Source organism: Pantherophis guttatus, chromosome 4 (assembly GCF_059756535.1).
Source record: "Pantherophis guttatus breed Tessera chromosome 4, ASM5975653v1, whole genome shotgun sequence".
Lineage (NCBI taxonomy): Eukaryota > Metazoa > Chordata > Lepidosauria > Squamata > Colubridae > Pantherophis > Pantherophis guttatus.
This window is the reverse complement of record NC_142066.1, coordinates 154119469-154142869: the sequence shown is the minus strand read 5'-3', so window position 1 is coordinate 154142869 and position 23401 is coordinate 154119469. Positions and strand designations below refer to the sequence as shown.

Sequence of the window (23401 nt, the reverse complement as noted above, 5' to 3'; positions counted from 1 at the left end):
TACCAAACAATATTTAATAGATTTATTGCTTGCATTTTTTGCCTGCCTTTCATCCATCAACTTAACATATCAGGCTTAGGACTCCAATCTCTGATATTTCTAATATCTGATGTTAATTTGATATTGAGCCAGAGTGGCGCAGTGGTTAGAATGCAGTACTGCAGGCTGCTTCTGCTGACTGCCAGCAGTTCGAGTCTCAGTGGCTCTAAATTGACTCAGTCTTCCATCCTTCTGAAGTGGGTAAAATGAGGGCCCAGATTGTTTGGGGGCGATATGCTTAGCTGCTTAGAGAGGGCTGTAAAGCACTGTGAAGTGGCATATCAATCTAAGTGCTATTGCTGTTTCCATAGAATAATAGCCCTTTGAGGAAGATTGGGTGGAGATAGAGAGAGTGGGAGGGAGGGAGACAAACTCAGAGAGATACAGAGACGGAGATAGAAAGAAGAGGAAGGGAAGAGAGACAGTCAGAGAGAAGGGGAAAAGAGAGAGACAGACAAAGAGAGACAGACAGAGAGGCAGGGGGAAGAGAGAAAAAGATAGAGCGAGATCTACAGAGAGAGGGAGGGAGATACAGAGATTAAGAAAAAGGTGAGGAAAAAGACAAAGATGAGAGAGAGAGTCAAAGAAAAAGACAGAGACAAATAAAGAGAGTCAAAGAAAAAGATGGAGAGAAAGAGAGAGAGAGAGAAAGGAAAGAAGAAGGAAGGAAGAGACAGAGGGAGAGACTAGAGAAAATACAACCACATAGAGCAATGTTTCTCAACCTTGGAAGCTTGAAGATGGGTGGACTTCAACTCCCAGAATCCCCCAGCCAGCAGCGCTGGCTGGGGGATTCTGGGAGTTGAAGTCCACCCATCTTCAAGCTTCCAAGGTTGAGAAACACTGACATAGAGCAAAGTAAAAAAAGGTCTTGTGGTTTTAATGGTGTTCCCAGAATGTTGCAAAAACCCTAATCCCAGAGATACCATGCAAATCTAACCGATGAACTTTGTATCTGGAGGGCCAGATCCAACACCTCTTTACACTGATCAATGTCTGCATTTGTGACCTGGAGTAGTGGTAGGGTTGTAAGAAGCCAGCTAACACACCACTGACCAGCATATGGTAGCAGTCTGGAAACAGCAGAGCCAAAAGTGTTATCCCTCTTAAAAAAAACACTTTCCAACCTTGTTGGCTGGTGCTTCTTCTTAACGTTACCTTCTGGGGGTGAGTAACTCCCTTTGAAACCCACACCCCAATTGCTTTTGATGTATCTCCCATAGAGCTTTGATGAAAGGTTGCCGATGTGTGGAACTCGATTGTTGGGATGGCCCGAACTCGGAGCCGGTCATCTACCACGGTTACACGTTTACGTCCAAGATCCTCTTCAGCGATGCCATCAAAGCCATCAAGAATTACGCTTTCAAAGTAAGGGGTAGCTGCCTTCTCTTCTAAGCCCGAGGACATGCCAAGTTTCTAAACATTTAAATACAAAAAGTGATTAAATATTTCAAATGAGGAAGTTAGACAGTGTTGTTCACCTCCTTAAATTGATTTGTGACCCATATATGGCCTATTACTTGCTGTTTATATGTACACTGTGAGCTTATGCCCCAGAGACAAATTCCTTGTGTGTCCAATCACATTTGGCCAATAAAAAATATTCTGTTCTATTCCATCCTAACTCCTATCCCTATCCAGCTCTTATCGTTATTCCTATTCCTATTCCTATTCCTATTCCTATTCCTATTCCTATTCCTATTCCTATTCCTATTCCTATTCCTACTAAACCATATTTAATCTTGCCCATCTGATCCATTCCATTCTGTTCCATATTCCAAATTCCATTCCATTCTATGCTCCATTCAGTGGTGGGATTCAACCAGTGTAACAGCCATATGCTGAGCGTGCGCTTAGCATGTGCATCCTTCGTTCGCACGGGCACCAAACACACGCGCGCAGTGCATTTGAAAACAGCTCTAAAATTTTCCTTTGCAACCCTAGTGAGTAAAACAGCTGAGGCATAGCAATCCACTGTGCTGCACCTATCAGCTGGTCTTCAAACAAAGGAAATATAGGTTGGTATAACGCAGGGGCAGGTGGGCCCAGCTGATTGTTGGAGCGAACCGGTTTGCTCTCAGCTGATTGTCGGAACTAACGTTTCCCCAGAACCTGTCAGAACTGGTTGAATCCCACCCCACCCCATTCCATTCTATTCCATTCCATTCCAGTGGTGAATTCATCAATATTATTTTTAAATTCCCTAGAGGCTGAGATTCTCTGCGTGTGATTAAGAACCATTGTTCCTCATGGAACTTAAAAGACCGAGAGGAAACGATTTATTACGAAACATGGACAGATTCTCCAGCTGGCTGGAGAACCTGTCCGAACCGGGTGAATCCCACCCCATTCCATTCCATTCTGTGTTCCATTCCATTCCAGTGGTGAATTCATCAATATTATTTTTAAATTCTCTGGAGGTTGAGATTCTCTGCGTGTGATTAAGAACCATTGTTCCTCATGGAACTTAAAAGACTGAGAGAAAATGATTTATTATGAAACATGGAATAGATGGTATAGCTGGCTGGAGAAAGAATCTAAAATCAATGTATAAATATATAAATGTAAGAGAAGATATTATAAAGCAGTGATAGCTAACCTTTTTGCCATCGCATGCCAAAAGCGGGTGGAGCGCAGGGGGTCAAACGCACACATGCCCATACCCATAATTTTATGTGCCGCACCCCCCACGCATGTGCGTGTGACCCCCCCCATCCTTCCCCGGCTTTTGGCACGTGATGGCACAGTGGGCCTGGTAGACCCGTTTTTCATTCTTCCCCAGGCTCCAGAGTCTTTCTAGGAGCCTGGGGAGGGCGAAAACAGCCTTCCCCACTCCCCCCCGGAGGCCCTCCGGAGGATGGAAATGGGCCATTTGCCGACTGGTGGGCCCAGAAGGCCTGAAAATCAGCTTGCTGGAGCTGAGCTCGCGTGCCCACTGATGTGGCTCCACATGCCACTGGTTCGCCATCACAGTTATAGAGGAATGAAATACTCAATGTGTAATAGATATGTATATATTCATTCATTCATTGTCATTTATTCATTTATTAAATTTTTATACTGCCCCTCTCCCGAAGGACTCCATACCCGGTGAAAGGTATGGAGGTCCGGGATCAGTCGTATCCCTGGGGGTAGCTCATTCCAGAGGGTGGGTGCCCCCACAGAGAAGGCTCTCCCCCTGGGGGTCGCCAGCCGACATTGCCTGACCGACGGCACCCTGAGGAGACCCTCTCTGTGGGAGCGTGTTGGCCGGTGGGAGGTTATCGATGGCAGAAGGTGGTCTCGTAAATAACCGGGCCCTAAGCCATGGAGCGCTTTGAAGATGAGGACCAATACCTTGAAGCGCACCCGGAAGACCACCGGAAGCCAATGCAGCTCGCGCAGGAGAGGTGTCACGTGGGAGCGCCGTATCGCCCCCATAAGCACCCGCGCGGCTGCATTCTGCACCAACTGGAGCCTCCGGGTGCTCCTCAAGGGGAGCCCCATGTAGAGAGCATTGCAGTAGTCCAGTAATGAATATATGAATTAGTAAGTATTATATAAAATGTATCTTGGTCAAAAGACAAAATAGATAATATCAAAGATGCCGGTAGTGGAAAGCTGTTAAAACGTAACAAAGATGTTAAAAGATGTAAATGCTGAATAAAAATTATTTTTTTAAAAAAGAACCATTGTTCCTCATTGTAGATTGTTCGGGCTTGTTTCTTTTCCACGCAGATCTCTCCGTATCCTGTCATCATATCTCTGGAAAATCACTGCAGCCTTGACCAGCAAGAGGCTATGGCACGCCACCTCCATTCCATTTTGAAGGACACATTGCTGGTAGTGCCAATCGATGCCAAAGCAACCAGCTTACCTTCTCCAGAGGTGAGATTTGGGTGGCCTTGGTGGGATTGTATTCACAGAGGGACAGAACCAAGACCACGTGAAGTGTTAATACCACTTTATAATGCCTTGGTAAGGCCACACTTGGGAGTATCACATCCAGTTTTGAATGGCACGATGTAAAAAAGATGCCAAGGCTCTAGAAAGAGTGCAGAGAAGAGACCGTTTTTTTTTTCACACTGCAGCATCCCTAGAGTTATATGATCAAAATTCACTTGCTTGGACAACTGACTCGTATTTATGACGGTTGCAGGCTAACCTGGGGTCATGTGATTCCCTTTTGCGACCTTCTGACAAGCAAAGTCAATGGGGAAGCCAGATTCGCTTAATGACCCACGTGACTAACTTAACAACTTGTAGTGATTCACTTAACCAAGAGCCTTGGTAGTACAGTGGTCTAAGGCACCCTGTTATTAAGCTGGTTATTAAGACCAGCTGCCTGCAATTACTGCAGGTTCCAATCTCGCCAAGGCTCAAGGTTGACTCAGCCTTCCATCCTTTCTAAGGTAGGTAAATTGAGGACCCAGTTTGTGGGGGCAATAAGATGACTTTGTATAAATATACAAAAGGATGAAGGCTATTGCTGAGCGCATTGTAAGCCGCCCTGAGTCTCCGGAGAAGGGCGGCATATAAATCAAATTAAAAAAAAAAAAAAAACCACCGTAGCAAGAAAGGTCATAAAATAAGGGGAGAACTACCTATAACCAATTTTTGTTATACCTCCTAGCAATTAAAAGGGAAAATTCTTGTGAAAGGGAAGAAGTTAATTCCAGAAACGGAAGAAGTTTCAGATGAAGATGAAGCCGCTGAAATGGAAGACGAGAGTGTGAAAAGTGAGGTAGAAAAGAAGAAATTGGTAAGTTTCCTGGCACATGATCTACACAGGTAGTCCTCGACTTATAACCATTTGTTTAATGACCGGCACTGAAAAAAATTTCAGAAACCAGTATTTATCTTCACTTTCTGGCAAAATTGCTCATTGGATATAGTGTCTTCGCTTAACGACTGCTGCAAAAAGTCCTAAAATTAGGTGTGGGCATGTGATGACCTTCTTAATGACTAACCCAAATTATTACTGTAAGTCTGGGCTGAATTATGTTTGTAAATTGAGAACTACCTGTAAACCTGAAAAAGGAAGAGATGTAGCTGGTTTAACAAGTTTCATTTGAAAGGTGAAACCTTAGTAAGGCCACACCTGGAATACTGCATCCAGTTTTTGGTCACCGCATTACAAAAAAGATGTTGAGACTTTGGAAAAAGGGCAGAGAAGAGCAACTAAGATGATTAAAGGCCTGGAGACTAAAACATAAGAAGAACGTTTGCAGGAATTGGGTATGTCTAGTCTAGAGAAAAGAAGGACTAGGGGTGACATGATAGAAGTCTTCCAGTATTTGAGGAGCTGCCATAAAGAGGAGGGGCTCAACTTAGTTTCCAAAGCACCAGAAGGCAAGAGAAGAAACAGTGGATGGAAACTAATCTAGGAGAGAAACAACCTGGAATTAAGGAGAAACTTCCTAACAGTGAGGACAATTAACTAGTGGAACACTTTGCCTCCAGAAGTTGTGGCTGCTCCATCACTGGAGGCATTTAAGAAGAAACTGGACAGCCACTTGTCTGAAATGGTATAGGGTTTTCTGCTTGAGCAGGGGGTTGGACTAGAAGACCTCCAAGGTCCCTTCCAACTCTATATTTTGATTTATTGATTCATGTGGCTGCTTTAATGAGTCAGTCCTTGACCAGGCTGCTTTAAAGAGGCATTTTGCATATTCCAAAGCAGTTTGTCCAAGTAATCTTTAGACAGGCTTGTGATGGGGCTGGTTGACCATTTCTCTCTCATCCTCTGTTAGAGCGACAAGCTAAAGCTAGCCAAGGAGCTGTCAGACACTGTCATCTACTGTAAAAGCGTCCATTTTCAAGGATTTGCTGAGCCACAGCCTCATGACGAGATGTGCTCCTTCAGTGAAGGCAAAATCCTTAAACTGGCTCAGGAATCAGGTAGGCAGCGTCGTCTTAAGGATTTTGGCAAGGATTTTGGAACATAATATACAGCATTCCTGATCCAATATTCATTTCAAATGGATTATTCTTAGTACAGGTAGTCCTCAACTTACAACTGGCTGTTTGGAGTTGTGACAGGATCCCTCCCCCCCCCCAAAAAAAGAGACATGACACAAATTGGAAATCCCAATGGTATTCCCCACCCCCAGTCATGTCACAACATTTTAGGTGCTCGATGACATGACCGAGAGTTACAATATTTTACTGGAAACAGGTATTTAGTTTTAGTTTCTGGCAACAAATGTCCACTGGGTTTGCTTAACAAGTATAGTATTTGCTTTACGATTGCCAAAATATCTCTCCCTCCCTCCCTTCTTTCCTTCCTTCCTTCCTTCCCTCCCTCCCCATCCTTCCCTCCTTCTCCCTTCCTTCCCTTTCCCCTCCTTTTCCCCTTCCTTCCCTCTCCCTTTCCTTTTCTCCTCCTCTCCCCTCTCCTGCCCTACCATTCCCTCCCCTTCCCCTTCCTTTTCCCCCTTCTCCCTTCCCCTCCCTTCCATTCTTCCTGAACTAATAGCTATTGATCCATTGATTTGATCCAATAGGAGGGCTATAGAAAACCTCAGGGGGCTAAGAAAGAAAAATTCCGATTGCCCTCCAAATAGTCCTCATGGGGACCCACGAGTCCCGAAATCCTGAGAGGGGTTTTTAGTCCTCTACAAATAAGCACTTCTGGGCAGGAAATAGCTTGCAGTCTTTCAGAGGTGCTCCTGACACAGAGAGTTGCATTTTGTATGCACCTGTTTAAAGCCACATGGTAGCTATTATGATCTGGTCTGGCAATTAAATTCCTTAAATTATGGGTTGTTTGAGAGCACGGTGGCTCAGCAGTTAAAGACACTGAGCTTGTCAGCTGACTGGCCAGGTTTGAGACCCGAGCACCACATGACAGGATGAGTTCCCCTTACTTGCCTCAGCTGCTACTCACCTGGTAGTTTGAAAGCATGCAAATACGAGTAGATAAATAGGTACTGTGTTTCCCTGAAAATAAGACCCTGTCTTATATTTTTTTTGAAGCCTGAAATAAGCGCTTGGCCTTATTGCCATGGGCTCAAAAGTCTGATTGGGCTTATTATCAGGGGATGTCTTATTTTGGGGGGAAACAGGGTACCACCTGGGTGGGAAGGTAAAAATGTTCTGTATGGCTTTGATTTATAGCCATGCTGGCTACATGACCATGGAAGTATCATCGGACAAAGCTGGCTCCCTTAGTTAAGCCACGGAGATGACTGGACAGGGGAAACCTTTACCTTAGGGGTTGCTTATCCAAATTTCTCCTTCTTTTCTGACCCAGACTGAATATATGGGGTGTATATGGAATATATTAAGGAGAGAAGCAACTTAGAACTAAGGAGAAATTTCCTGACAGTTAGAACAATTAAACAGTAGAACAACTTGCCTCCAGAAGCTGTGAATGCTCCAACACTGGAAGTTTTTAAGAAGATGTTGGATAACCATTTGTCTGAAGTGGTGTAGGGTTTCCTGCCTAAGCAGGGGGTTGGACTAGAAGACCTCTAAGGTCCCTTCCAACTGTTATTCTATTCTATATGGAATATATATATATATGGGGTGTCCTGAGAGAGGGAAAATTTAAAAATTGTATCTATTTCTTATTTTTCACCCAAGGAATTGACCTAATGCGTCATAATGTCCAGCACCTAAGCAGGATCTATCCAGCAGGTTGGAGGACTGACTCGTCCAACTATAACCCTGTCGAGATGTGGAACATGGGTTGCCAGATAGGTAATTATATTGAGGATACAAGTAAACCCTTTTTGGGTTGTTAAATTATTGGGCTGGATCCAGAAGCAGCCATGCCTAGAACAGACCCATTGCAATCAGTGGGACTTAAACAGAGATGCTCCGGAATTTTTGGTGGATCTGTTTTAATCAAGTCAATAACATGGAATCAAACTGGCTGGTTAAAGGAAGAGTCTCAGCAACGTAAGTGGCAGCTGATGTTTTTGTCAAAATTATGAAAACTGCACCACACCTTTGCTTTGCAAGCTGCTTCATTTTTATACTTAAGTGTCACATCATACTTTATACAAGTAATCCTCAATTTATGACCACAATTGAGACTAGAACTTCCATCACTAAGCATAGTGGTCATTAAGTGAGACACACCCAGTTCTATGACTTTTTTTTTTAAGTGACTCACACAGACTTTAAGAAAATCAAGCTTGACTTTCAATGTTGGAAGCTGGCTGGGATTTATAATTTTATGCCAAATTCAGTGCCCAAATTGTAATTAAAATTCAAGGTGTTAGTTATCACCTTTAAAGTGCTCCATGGCTTAGGACCTGGGTACCTACGAGACCGTCTTTTGCCACCAATAGCTTCCCACCGACCAGTTCGTTCTCACAGGGAAGGACTACTCAGGGTAGCGTCAGTCAAATTATGCCGACTGGCGACTCCCAGGGGGAGGACCTTCTCTGTGGGGGCTCCAACCCTTTGGAATGAACTGCCCCCGGAGATACAGAATATCCCTGATCTCCGTGCTTTCCGCCGTGCCCTCAAGACCCTGATGTTCCAACAGGCGGGGCTAAACATACAAACATGTGAATGATTTTAAAATGTTATCTAATTCTGGGTTTTATTTAATTGGGCCAAACTATGTTATAATAATAATTTTAATTAGCAATTTTATGATGTTTGTGTATCTATATTTTTCTTGACTGTACACCGCCTTGAGTCCTACGGGAGAAAGGCGGTATAGAAATATAATAATTAATTAATTAATTAATAAAATAAAATAAAATAAAATAAAATAAAATAAAATAAAATAAAATAATAAAATAAAATAAAATAAAATAATAAAATAAAATAAAATAAAATAAAATAATAAAATAAAATAAAATAAAATAAAATTATAAAATTAAATTAAATTAAAATAAAATAAAATAAAATAAAATAATAAAATAAAATAAATAAAATAAAATAGTAAAATAATAAAATAAATAATAAAATAAAATAAAATAAAATAAAATAATAAAATAACAGAGTTGGAAGGGATCTTGGAGGTCTTATAGTCCAACCCCCTGCTTAGGCATTATTATGTGACTGCAGGGACAGGGGCAGTCATAGGTTTGAGGACCAGTTGTAAATCACGCTTTTCAGCCCCATCATAACATTGCATGACAGTTGCAGCATCTAAGGGTATTGTCATCGCCTTTTCTCGGTTGCCACCTTCCAACAAGCAAAGTCAGAGGAAAGTAGCATTTGCATAACAAGCACTTAACAAAAACAATTGCAGTGATTTACTTAATAACTATGGCAACAAAGATTTAAAATCGGGCACAACTCACTTAACCACTGTTTGAGAAGGGAAATTCTGTCCCAACTGAGGTTGTTAAGTTGAGGGCTACTTCTATTAGTGATCTTCTCTCTCACAAACTGTCTTTAAGGATTTATTAGCTGCTGATCTCAAAAGTGCTTTTTTCAAAAGTTAAGTGGACTTTCTTGTTTTTTTTTTTCCTTGAAGACATTTCGCTTCTTATCCAAGAAGCTTTATCAGTTCAGACTGATTCACCGTTCAGTCTGAACTGAAGAAGTTCCTTGAATGAGAAGCAAAACATCTTCAAGGAAAAAAACAGTTGCATCTTGAAAAAGTACCTTAGGGATAACCACAATCTGGATGACTGAGAATCTCCCTAGACAATAGCTGCTAATGAACTCAGCTAGAAAAATATATAGAGCCTTGGTAGTACAGTGGTCTAAGGCACCCTGTTATTAAGCTGGTTATTAAGACCAGCTGCCTGCAATTACTGCAGGTTCGAATCTCGCCAAGGCTCAAGGTTGACTCAGCCTTCCATCCTTTCTAAGGTAGGTAAATTGAGGACCCAGATTGTGGGGGCAATAAGCTGACTTTGTATAAATATACAAAAGAATGAAGGCTATTGCTTAGCGCATTGTAAGCCGCCCTGAGTCTCCGGAGAAGGGCGGCATATAAATCAAATTTAAAAAAAAAAAGAATACTATTGGAGTGATGATGATGATGATGAAGATGATGATGAATAGCCAAAACCACTGACTTGCCTTTGTCCTACATTTTCTCCCAGTTGCCTTGAATTTTCAGTCCAGGTGCTCAGAAATGGATATTCACCAGGGCCGATTCCAAGAAAACGGAGGCTGCGGCTATATCCTAAAGCCAGAATTTCTTCGGAATGAGCAGTCCAAATTCAACCCCAGATCCATCACGGAGGGGCCTTGGTACAGCCCTAAAAAATTCCAGGTTAAGGTAAGACGGGAGGAAGAAAACACATTTTCATAACTTCATGTTGTAGCACAGCTCTTCAGCATAGGACAACTTTGGCCTCCAATCTACAAAAGGCTTGCAAAAAAAATTAGGAGTGCATACAATTGTTCATAGTCCAAATATCTGTTTTATACAGTAGTGGCCGAAATTGTGGAAACCTTTTGGGGAAAAGTGTATTTTCTAAAATTAGAAACACCACTTTTTTTTTTTTTTTTTTTTGGGGAGTAGTACCATAAAATTATATATCAATGGAAAGATTCAAGAATGTAATGCAATAACTTTTATGAAGGATTTGCTATTAGAATAGCAGTTACAGTATAAAGAAGAAAAGTGAAACACATAGAAAAAACGAGATATACAAAAATTATCACCATGTCAGTTAATACTTAGTTGAGTAACCTTTAGCATGAATTACGGCCTTACAACGTCATCCCATGGTGTGAACCAAGTCTTTTAGTTCTGCAGCTGTTCTCATGGGAAACTAAGATTGAATGATGGCTTCTATTAACTGGGTTTTATTGCTGGGTTGCTTCTGACTAACAAGTTACTTTAGTTGGCTCCATAGATTTTCAATTGGGTGAAGATCTGGGCTATTCCCAGGCCATTCCAGCAGTGGAATAGGATTATTTTGAAACTCCCCCCCGCCAAAAAAAAAGTAGTGTTATTAGCTATCAAACCTCAAAAATACACTTTTCCCAAAAGGTTTCCACAATTTTGGCCACTACTGTATGTGAATGGCAGCCTCTTCTGGGTTAAAAAACAAAAGCCATTTATGAGTGGGAAAAGGGATGTTTTTCAACATTTTTTGAAGTCCCCAAGTCTGTAACCTTCTCTTGTTTTTCTGTTTCAAATCTTAATAGAAGTTTATAGAGTTTTTCTATTGCAGGTAATAATTCAGTCCTTGAGTTACGATCGTAATGGAGCCTGCTCATTACAGTCGTAAATCCTAATGGTTGTAAAACAGGGCTGGTGACATAACCAACCCAATTTTATGACATTTTGATGTGGGCGTTGCTGCCGTTGTTACATGAACCCATGATATGGTTTGGCTAAAAACTAGAAGAAATTGTCCGTTTTCAGCAAAACTATTATGAAACATGATCACATGACTGCAGGACATTGCAAACAGCGCTCATGTTGAGTGCCCAAAGTGTGGTCTTATCACCACCGGGGAGGATGACCATCAGGGCTTCAGACCCAGGTTGTAAGATCCCCTTTTTTCAGGTAGTTCATAACTCTGAAGGGTCGTAAGTCGAGGAAAACCTGTACATATTCGTCATTTGTACATAATTCCATTTCAAATTTTGTTTTGCAATTTCCAATTCCAGTTATTACTAGATCTGTATCAAAGCTTTTTTAACAACTGGGAATATGAAAACTACAGGTAGTCCTCGACTTACGACTACAATTGAGCCCAAAATATTCGTTGCTAAGTGAGACACTTGTTAAGTGAGCTTTGCCCAATTTTACGACCTTTCTTGCCAAAGTGGTTAAGTGAACCTGGCTTCCCCATTGATTTTGCTTGTCAGAAGGTCGCAAAAGGGAACTGTCATAAATATGGGTCAGTTGCCAGCTGTCTGAATTTTGATCATGTGACCATCGGGATAATGCAATGGTTGTAAGTGTGAAAAACAGTCATAAACGAACTGCTTTGACTGCCATCTTAACTTTGAATGGTTCATTAAATGAATGGTTGTAAGTTGAGGACTGAAAACCACATCCTTCTGTAGGGAAGAACTTCTGTAGGAAAGTCTGCTCTGAGAGCAAAACTGTTAAGGAATTCACAGAGCAACCCTTGAGTAGCAAAGGTGTGCACATGAAAGCGATTGAGAGTAGTCACGAATAAACACAGCCAACACAGATACACTGAGTTGTGTTTACTTTCAGGAAATAGTAATAAGGCACAGTACAATAAACAATCCAGGTCATACACAGATAAAGCAATAGATAGTAAAACAATAGTCCAGGGATAATCCAATAACAAAGTCTTCTTACCAGTTGTCGTAGTCATACACAATAAACAGTTCTTTCAGTTGCAAACAGTAGCAAACAGAGATATCCGAGCAAAAACAGCAAAGAGCAGTAAAGAGCACACAGCAAACAGCAAAGAGAAACAAACCATGTTTCAAGCTCCCTCTTAAGGACATTGGCTATAGAGGACACAATTAGGACACAATATGATGCAATATAGCAGTCTTAAAGCTATATTTATGGTTTATATATTGCCAACCCAACAAGTTAGATAATAATCATTTCCTAACAAAAACATACCTTTTTATACTTAAAACCTTTCCTAGTTTCAAGGCAACTTGTTTCACGCTCGAGATGAGCCATGTCAAAGCCGAAGTGAAGTATGATATATTTTTTTTCTGTACACACTTAATAGAACTGGGTATTCGAAGGTCGGGATTGGCTTAGGATCTCTGCAAAGAAATTGAGATCTTGCTTTTCTCTTTCGACTTTCTTCTTCTTGCAGATCATCTCTGGCCAACAACTGCCAAAAGTCAACAAAAGCAAAAATTCCATTGTGGACCCAAGAGTGATAGTAGAGATCTATGGTGTTCAGCGAGACAACGGAAAAAAACAGACCAAAGTAATCGATAATAATGGTAAGAGAAATGTCTGTGGAGATCCTCAGTCATCCAGGTCATGGTTTTCCCAAAAGTGCTTTTTAAAAAGACAACTGGGCATTCTTTGCTTTTCTTTGAAGACGTTTCGCTTCTCATCCGAAAAGCTTCTTCAGTTCTGACTGAATGGTGGAGGAAGGAAATGGCTTCAGCGACTCTCAGAAAGAGTACTAATGACCAGATGACTGCAAGGAATATAAGTCCTCCCATTCTCCACTATTCAGTCACCACTGAAGAAGCTTCTTGGATGAGAAGCGAAATGTCTTCAAAGAAAAACCAGAAAGTCCAGAACTGGAGAAGCTTCTTGGATGAGAAGCGAAAAGTCTTCAAGGAAAAAGAAGAAAGTCCAGCTGCCTCTTGAAAAAGAACCTTTGGGACAACTGTAAGAGGAGAGAGACCAAGGACAACAAGAAATCATAACCTAGGGAGTACAGATAGTCCTCCACTTAACGACTGTAACCGAGCCCAGAATTATTGTCAGAAATCATGCTGGTCATTAAGCAATTCATCACTTAACTGGCCCAATTATGAGTGTTATTTTATTAGAAACTGGCAAATAGTGATGTAAATAATGGTCATATGATCACAGCATACTGCAAATGATCATAAATGCAAGCTGTAGATTGCACGGGCCCAAAATGCAGTCACAGGATGATGAGTTGGGGTGGACATTCGGGAGTTAAAAACTGGGTTGTAAGTCCCATTCCCATGGTCCGTTGTAACTTTGAACGTTTGCTAAAAGCGACTGGTCATAAGTCGAGGCCTACCTATATTAATGCATCTATTTAAGGTTAAAAGTTGGGAATAACTTATTTCCATATTTTATGTATTGCTAAATGCAGCACCCTAGTTTTCTGTTTATCTTTGTGCTCCAGTGTTCCCACAACATGCTATCTTTCTTAATAAGTGGGTCATGGGAATGGGGTATTATGGTAGTTGGGTGTAAGAACGGGATGGCTGAAGAGAGTAGCGCTTGCAGCATTCCTTGGGAGACCCAGTTTGCTCTAGTGGTTAAGGCACCAGGCTAGAAGTGGGAAACTATGAATTCAAATCCTGCCCTAGACATGGAAGCCAACTGGAGCTTTGGCCCTGTCACCAGGAGACTGTGAGTTCTAGTCCCATCTTAGGCAGGAAAGCCAGCTGGATGACTTTGGACCAATCACCAGGCAACAGAGAGTTCTAGATCCATTTTAGGCATGAAAAACCAGCTGGGTAAGCTTGGGCCAATTCCCCTCTCTCTCTCTCTCAGCTCAACCAGTGGTGGGTTCCTCCCGGTTTGGTCCGGTTCAGCCGAGCCGGTAGCGGTGACGATATGACATCACCGAACCGGTTCTCCCCCCCGCCACGTTATTCTTACCTTTTATTTGGTCCCACCCCCAATCTATTGCTGCCTCCTGAGTTCCAACTGATGACTAGAGGGGAAAAAAACTGTTTAAACTCTTGCTTCAAAGGGCCATCCTACAACTGATCAGTGTTAAAAGAAAACAAATGAGTTGGGTCTTAAGTGCGAGGACTGGTCGTAAGTGCGAGGACCTTCCAGAAATAACTCTGACCAGCTAGCCACGCCCACCTAGTCACATGACCTCCAAGCCACACCCACAAAATAAGCCACGCCCACAGAACCGGTAGTAAAAAAAAATTAGAACCCACCCCTGAGCCCAACCCACCTCACAGAGTTGTTGTGGGGAAAATAGGAGAAACATAAGTTGGATATGTTTGCCACTTTGAGTTATTTGTAAAATATCTATATCTATCTATCTCTGTCTGTCTGTCTGTCTGTCTATCTACCTATTCTATCTATCTATCTATCTATCTATCACATAAATATATAAATAAAAATTGTAAAGGTGGGATAATAAATAAATAAATTCTTGGCACCGCTTCGCTTTTGCCCAGGTTTTAACCCAGCCTGGAATGAAACATTTGAGTTTGACATTGACGTACCGCAACTTGCCCTGGTCCGTTTTATGGTAGAAGATTTTGATGCCTCAACAAAAAATGATTTTATTGGGCAATTCACAGCCCCTTTCACAAGCCTGAAGCGAGGTGAGTATTTTTTTGTTTGTTCGCTTGTTTAGCTTTTTCATCCAGAACGCGACTGTCGGTTCAAAGGGTTGTTTGCCAGGCCAGTTGGTATCATGCAAAAGGTTTCAAAATATTAATTTACTTAATTTTTAATGAAGTTTATATGGGCATCCTATGTCACGGAAAATGGGTGGCATATGTCAATCTGATAAAACAGTAAATATAAAACAATTATTACCTAAAACCATTATATAATAATTGTTAAAAACATCAATATGTTATTTATTAATCAAATTTATATGGTTGCCTATCGTACGAAAAATGAAAGTGGGCAGGGAACAACAATCCAATAAAACAATAAAAGCAAAAACAATCATTAACTAAAACTGTTGTGTAGTAATGGTTTAAAAACATTAATTAAAATCTCTCATTCTTGGTTATAGGGGATTTTTTAATGGGGTAAGCTCAGGCACTATCAAATGCTAAGGAAACCAAGGTTGTTATTGTAATAACCAAAATCCAACACTCTATAAACAGTTTGTACATTACATTTATTTTAATGTGCACATTATCCACTTATTACAGGTAGTCCTCAATTTACAACGGTTCATTTAGTGACGTTTGAAGTTATAGCAGCCCTGAAAAAAGTGACTTATGACGGTTTTTCACACTTATGACTGTTGTATCATCCCCATGGTCACGTGATCAGATGTTTGGCAACTGGTTCATATTTATGACGGTTGCAGTGTCCTGGGGTCGTGTGATCCACTTCTGTAATCTTCTGACAAGCAAAGTCAGTGAGGAAGCCAGATTCATTTAACAACTATCTTACTCACTTAACAATGATACACTGATTCAATCAACAGCTATGGCAAGAAAGGATGTAAAACGGGGCAAAACCTAACAAATATTTCACTTAGCAACATAAATTTTGGACTCTTTATAACAGGGGTCTCCAACCTTGGCAACTTTTAAGACTAGTGGACTTCAACTCCCAGAATTCCTCAGCCAGCAAAAGCTGTACTTAATAGACCTGTGATGGCGAACCACGCGTGCCACAGGTGACACACGGAGCCATATCTGTGGGCACACGAGCATTACCCTAGGTCAGCTCCAGAGCGCATATGCGTGCCGGCCAACTGATTTTTGGGCCTTCTGGGCCCACCAGATGTCGGGAAATGGGCTGTTTCTGGCCTTCGGGGGGATAGGCTATTTTTGCCCTCCCCAGGCTCCAAGAAAGGCTCTGGAGCCTAGGGACGGTGAAAAACGGGCCTACCAAGCCCACCGGTAATCTTTTTGCCATCATGTGCCAAAAGCGGGGGGAGTGCGGGGGGGTGTCACACGTACATGCCCGGGGCCATTGAATTATGGGTGTGGGCACGCACGCGCATGACTCCCCGCGCTCCCCCCACTTTTGGCACGCGACGGCAAAAGAGTTAGCCATCACTGTAATAGACTCTTATCTCTAAGAGGCACCTTTGTCTTTCAATTGCAGGCAGTCCCAACTTACGATTGCAATTGTAACCAGAAATTCTGTTGCTAAAGAAGACCTTAAAGAGAGCCATGCCCAATTTTATGATCTTTTTGCCATGGTCGTTAAACGAATCATTACTGTTCTTAAATAAATCACACAGTTCTTTAGCAAATCCAACTTCCTTCTTTGACTTTGCTTGTTGGAAGCCGATTGGGAAGGTGATCACAAAATTGTGAGATTCCACAGCCGGTTGCCAAGTGCCCAAATTTTGATCATGTGACAAACCCTGGGGGATGCTGCGACCAAAATAAGCGTGAGGGAAGTTTTTCTCAGGGCCATTGCAACTTCAACCGGTCACTAAACGAATGGTTGTAAATTGAGGACTATTGATTTAATGGGGTGTAGTATCTGTACTCCATTAAATTGAAAGTTTACTGCAGAATTGGAGGGATGCTGCCGCGGAGGTCCTCTCAGAAGCTGAGAGAAAAGAATTTGGAGGCAAGTGAACCAATAAGATGGGAAATTAAGTGAAGGGTTTTAGGCTAAGACACTGAGCTTGTTGATCAGAAAGGTCGGCAGGTCGGTGGTTCAAATCCCTAGAACAGGTTTCCTGAGTGAGCAGGGGGTTGGACTAGATGACCTCCAAGGTCCCTTCCGACTCTGTGACTGTTAAAAAAGGCTTTTCAATAATTTCTTCTGCCCGCTTCTCCAATTTATGGTTTCTAGTTCTTCCTGTTCCCAAGTCTGCCCAGGATTTTTTGCCCATTGAGCAAGATTTTACCTCACAAGGTAAAGCTGGATGGGAACGATGGGTATTGTAATTAAGCAACTTGGGAGCATGGTTGTTAAGGTAGAGAAAGATTTCCAGCCAGAGTGAAAGTCCTTGTTTGGGAGCATGTCTCCCTCTGCTGTCCAGAAAATAGAATTGCAACAACAGTTTTTAAAAAATCGATTTACAAACCAATCCTCAAGCTTGTGACTGTCACAGCAACCCCACAGTTAACAACTTCCTTCCTTAGCCATGGAAATTCTGTTCGTATTTGTGCTTGTAAGTACTTGTGGTATGTAAGCTACCTGCAATTAGTTAAAAAAAATTTTTTTTTAAGTCAAAAAGTCCTTCTGATGATTCTGGGGAATATCCCAGCTATGGAAAGACATTTGGAGGGGGTGGAGGGTGGTAATTAATTATTTTCTGAATTATTCTGAGTTCATATTGAGGATATAAGTCAGTGTTTCTAAACCTTGGTCCCTTTAAAATGGCTGAGGGATTCTGAGAATTGCGGTTCCCACTGTCAGCACTTCAAGCTGCATTTACTCTAGTGCTGACATAAGAAGGAGAAGCAGAGGCGTCTGGAAAGGGACGTTTGACTTTTCACCGACTTATTTTCCCTGGAGATAATATCCCCTAGGAGATGGGATGGGAGGGGGGAAATTCCTTTGAGCTGGAGCAGTAGATTAGGGGTAGAGTGACTTGGAAGATGGCCAATGAGTGCAGAGGAGTGGAGAAAGGAAAGGGAGGGTTTTGGGTCTGGAAGTCAGTATTGGCTGCGATGGAGTCGGAGTTATAATGTCGTGCTTAATAAATGGGAGTTTTCCTTCAAAGACTTTGTTTGAAATGCAATTTATTTGAGACGACCTCAAAACCTGACACCCGCATCCTAAGGATGCCATAGTTGGAAAAACAACCAACTAATCCTATTAAGATGAGCAAAATAGTCATTTCAGAGGTAGTAATGGTAGTTTTCAGATCTTCCTTGCTGAATTAAAGGTGTGTGATTATTACTACGGAAGGAGTCAAACCTGTTTTTCATCCTTTGCTTCTAAATTGCTGGTTGTAGCCTCCCTTTCTGCAAAGTAATTTTCAAGCACAGAAAACAAAGGAATCTTGCACGATCTATTGCTGATGTTGCAATTGATTAGATCATTTTAATTTAGGTTGTCCGTCTGATTTTTAGCTTTTTTAAATGGGAGGGTTCTAGTTTTGTAAGCCATCTAGAATCCATTTGGGTTCAGTGCAGGGATGAAATCCAGCAGGTTCTAACAGGTTCTGGAGAACCGGTAGCGGAAATTTTGAGTAGTTCGGAGAACTAGCAAATACCATCTCTGGCTGGCCCCAGAATGGGGTGGGAATGGAGATTTTGCAATATCCTTCCCCCTGGAGTGGGGTGGGAATGGGGATTTTGCAGTATCCTTCCCCCTGGAGTGGGGTGGGAATGGGGATTTTGCAATATCCTTCCCCCTGGAGTGGGGTGGGAATGGGGATTTTGCAATATCCTTCCCCCTGGATTGGGGTGGGAATGGGGATTTTGCAGTATCCTTCCCCCTGGAGTGAGGTGGAAATGGGGATTTTGCAATATCCTTCCCCCTGGAGTGGGGTGGGAATGTGGATTTTGCAGTATCCTTCCCCTGCCATGCCCACAGAACCGGTAGGGAAAATTTTTGAATTCCCCCCCCCCCCGGTTCAGTGGTTTAATAAATGATGATGGGGAGAAATGTGACAATGATGACATCTTCCCCATTGGGACAACCTGGATACCTAGCGATCTCTTGAAAAAAGTGAGCTGATATACTTAGTTTACCAGCGAGTAAACGATGCCAAAGAAAACAAAAATTAATGCTTCTTTTTTGTTTTTCTCCCCTTCTCAAGGCTACCGCCACATTCACCTTTTGACAAAGAGCGGAGATCAGTACCCATCTGCCACACTGTTTGTGCATATCAACATTTGGGACAATTGTTAAAAAGAAGAAACAAACTTTAGGGAATGCGCAAGCAATCTCTCTCTCTCTCTTTTTTTTTTTTACATCTCCAGACAGACTTTTGGTCCCCACAGCCTGGAAAAGAAAAACTCAGCTCTTCGGAGGCAGTGTGATGTGGGCCATTCACGCCTTAATGCCAGTTGAATATTTACATTGGAAAACCAGCTAGAAAATATTACCTTTTAAAAGTTGTGCTTTTAACTTTTAATCCTAGTTGCTTTTCGAGGGCGAGAGAAGCAGCCCAATAACTCTCAGGAGCTCTTACTGATGTTGTAGGAGTAGTAATAGTAATAAAGAGTAAATATGTTTTTTTTAAAGGTTTTATTTTAATGCAATCTGAATTAGGTTTGCACTTCCCCAAATTTTATGTTTTCTAGTATGACAGTGCAGAGGTCAGTAGGAAAAGCCTGCACCCCCTGTGTTAAATGAAGGACAATTGCTTTATAAAAGGTGGGTGTCAGAAGGAAGAAACTGTTAGGGAAAATACGAAGAAAAACAAAAGCGTGTACAGCTAGTCCTTGACTTAGCAATATTTATTTAGCAATCAAAGTTACAACTGCACTGAAAAAAATGATTGATGTCCACTCCTCTTACTTATGGCCATCGGAACATTCCCTACCGTCACATAATCAAAATTTGGGAGCTTGGCAACTGGCTCATATTTGTGACAGTGCAGATTTTCAGGATTACATAATCACATTTTGGGACTTTCTCAGCTGGCTTCTGTCAAGCAGAGTCAATGGCGGAAGCTGGATTCACTTAACGTCTGATACACTTAACAACCATCAGTGATTTGCTTTACAACCATGTCAAAAAAAAAAGTTATAAAATCAGGGGCAACTCACTTAATAATGGCCTTGCTTAGCAAGACAAACCCTGGTCCCAAGTGGTAAATCAAGGACTACCTATATATCGTTTTAATGCAAACTTAAAATATTTGCCTGCTTCTTAAAAAAAAAAAAAGACTCTCAAATTGGGAAAATGGGAAAAGGAACCTAACTCAGATTTGATACACGGGTGTGATGCTAGGATCCACCTGTGGGATGATTAAAGTGCCTTTGCTTCTGTAATCTGCAGTTGCTAATCCTCATTGTTGCTAAACTCCATCTAAGATTTATTAATTACATTTCATTATTTTCTTTTTGGGGGACTCTTAATTTGCCAGTTCAGCACAGATTTTATGTCTGGAAGAGTGTTAAGCTAAAGGTGAAGACTTCCCGCCTGTCCAGTTGTGTCTGACTCTAAAAGACGGTGATCAATCATGAAAAATCAATCATGATTAAGAAGGCAGTTACGGGGTTCGATGACCAAAAGGTCTTCCCTTAACTAGAAATATTTTGATGGACAGGACATCACCAGCTAATTTTCAATAATGCTAGTCATGACATCTTGGATGGGGGAATGAGATATGAAGGATCCTAGGAAAAAACTCACTTTAGATGCCTTCTAATCTTAATTTTTGTCATTCATCCTTAAATCCTGGCCATTTTCTGAGTTCATTGATTGATCTAGTCCAGGAAGCTGATAGGATATTTATGGGAATGACCCAGAAAGTCTATGAAGATTCTCAGTCATCCAGGTCATGATTGTCCCAAAGGTGCTTTTTCAAAAGACAACTGGACTTCCTTTGTTTTTGCTTGAAGACATTTCGCTTCTCACTCAAGAAGCTTCATCAGTTCTGACTGTTTGCCTTTTGAAAAAGCATATTTGGGATGAAAATCTTTTGAGATCCATGGTAATCAACTTCAATTTTGAAGAACAATGTTATTTTTCTCCAATCTTGCTTCTTCCCTTTGCACACATATTCCCAATGGATTTATCTGAAATATTACCAGATTCTTCTTCAGTGGAAATTGCAAATATTAATATAAATTTTTTAAATGTTTAATTGGTTTGTGGTTTTTTTAAATTTTTGGGCCAAATTTATATAGATTTTAATTGTTTTTAATATTTGTATTTCATGTTTTTAATTCTGGCTGTGCACTGCCCTGAGTCCTCAGGGAGAAGGGCGGTATATAAATTGAAAATAAAATAAAAATAAAAATAAATAAATAAATATTAACACATTCAACAGAAAGACCAAGTTGTGAGCATTTTAAAAAAAAATCTGATTTTAAAAAAGGTAAATGGGAAAACTTTGAATAAGATGTTTAGAAAATTGGACATAGGATTCCTACATATTCTCTAAGTTGCTGTTTTAAAATCTTGGCCACTTTAAGTTAAGTGGACTTCAACTCCCAGAATTCCCCAGCCAAAAAGTTCATAAAATTGCTATGACTTAATAACTGTCTTGCTTAACAATGGAAATTCTGGTCCCAATTGTGCTCATAAATTGAGGACAATCTAGCATTACAATCTTATGTACTTGTTTCTCAACCTTGGGCACTTGAAGATGAGTGGACTTCAACTCCCAGAATTCTCCATGCTGTCTGAGGAATTCTGGGCATTGAAGTCCATACATCTTCAAGTTGCTAAGGTTGAAATACTAATTGTTGAAATTTTCCATCCATTTTTTTTTTTTAACAAAGCGTGCATAGCCATGAGGGTTTTCTACAGGAATCCTTAAAGGATAGTAGAATGCCACATTTCCCATCGTGGTTGGATCCTGACCATGTTGAAACAGGACTCACCACAAAGTAACCAGGACTAAACTAGGATATTTCCAGAGTTTTAATTTGATGTCTCAAAATGTATTTGATGATCTGCCCTTCCTGTAGTTAAAAAATAGGCACAGAGGTATTTTCAGGATGTGGTTAAAAAAAAAAAATCAAGAGGGTGTCCATATTTTTTGATGCCTATAATAGTGGCTACCATCTTGGTTTGTTTTTTTTTAACCTCATCCTGCAGAAACCCTGCAGTTTCTAATTCTGATCAGTTTTATCAGTCAAAAAATGCACAGTATAAAGGCTTTCTAACCCTGTGACTAGCATAAATTCTCCCAGACACTCTTTTGAGATTTCATTGGCATCGCTTACCTAGAGTTTAAGTTAGCAACAATAAGGACTAGTAACTTGACCAATCAGAACCTCAGGATGCTTTCTTATAAGGCCAATATTGCACGTTCTGTCATTTGCTGCATCAGCAAAGTTGTAATACACATAGCTTGATTTTTATTTTATTTTTATAACTGCAAAAAATATCCTTTTTTGAAAAAAAAAATATCATTAGCTGTGTCCTCACACTGTGTATTTGATTTCTGGCAGTTTTGTGGTTTGGGACCTGGGGTAAACACCATGGTATTAGATTGAATGCAGGCTTAGTTACACTAGAGTAGAAGTGAAATTAATAGTTGACTTCAAGTATGATGAAATCCAGCTAGTGGATATTCGGTTGATAACATTTTATTGGTAATGAGCTGTAATTTAGTTTAAACCTTGATTACAATCACAAAATTATTTTTGAAGGAAAATAAATTGTGAGATTGTTTGTCTCTGTAAATGTTTTTGTACTTGCTGCAAATATATGCAGGAATTTTCTAAGGGGGACTGTTTTATTCCCAAATGCAATGGATCTAAGCAGAAACTCAACTTTGATTAGCAAATCTAAATGATTTAAAAGAAATTCTTCCAAATCCACCAGATGAATATTTGAATGAACAGAGTTGTTGGCAGTTCTTAACAGTGATTTGATTACTGTGATGTAATAAGATCTTTAATAAAAAATTTTCTTTGAACTGTTGAAAAGTGGAGTCATTCTAGAAAAATTCATAGAATTTCATATCCTTGAGTTTCGAGTCAATGTCCTCGCAAATCGGTATTCCAGGAAGGTTTTAAAAAAAATAAAAATCAAGATGGTAGCCACAGCTACACCCGAACTCCTGCCTTATTTTTATACTTTTGTAGCTCTATCCCAGGAGTCTGCAACCTTAAATACTCAAAAGAGCCATTTGGACCTGTTTCCCACAGAAAAGAAAACATCGGGAGCCAAAAAACCTGAGTGGGCGTGGCCAACTCGATGTCACTCACTTCTACCAGTCACATGACCCCCTCCCTAGCCACACCTACCCACCCCATCATTAGGGCAGAGAACCAGTTGTTAAAAAACACCGGGAACCACAAAATCATTTTAACATATCTCTCTCTCCCCTCCCTCACTCCCCCTCTCTCTCTATCTGCCCTGGCCGCTTCTCCATCCCCCACCGTTGCCGTTACCTTCTCAGGCCAGGCGAGGAGTGACTGGAAGGGGAGGGCGAGGGGCGGGGCCAGCCAGTGGTGGGATCACCTGATAGGGAGCCACAGCAGAGGGCCCAAAGAGCCGCATTTGGCTCCGGAGCTGCAGATT

The 23401-nt window shown here is 41.1% G+C and overlaps 1 protein-coding gene across 2 annotated transcripts in view; it reads left to right on the top strand.

Annotated features, from left to right (window-relative positions):
- Positions 1 to 22803, top strand: part of PLCD1 (phospholipase C delta 1) — a 77502-nt gene extending 54699 nt beyond the window's left edge. For both annotated transcript variants that reach the window (XM_034401730.3, XM_034401729.3), the window contains exons 7-15: positions 1263 to 1407; positions 3757 to 3906; positions 4652 to 4780; positions 5772 to 5919; positions 7606 to 7722; positions 10041 to 10219; positions 12714 to 12846; positions 14761 to 14910; positions 19011 to 22803. In XM_034401730.3, coding sequence (XP_034257621.1) covers positions 1263 to 1407; positions 3757 to 3906; positions 4652 to 4780; positions 5772 to 5919; positions 7606 to 7722; positions 10041 to 10219; positions 12714 to 12846; positions 14761 to 14910; positions 19011 to 19102 — 1243 coding nt within the window. In that variant the 3' untranslated portion in view covers positions 19103 to 22803. The remainder of the gene's footprint in view (positions 1 to 1262; positions 1408 to 3756; positions 3907 to 4651; positions 4781 to 5771; positions 5920 to 7605; positions 7723 to 10040; positions 10220 to 12713; positions 12847 to 14760; positions 14911 to 19010) is intronic.
- Positions 22804 to 23401: the final 598 nt, after the last annotated feature.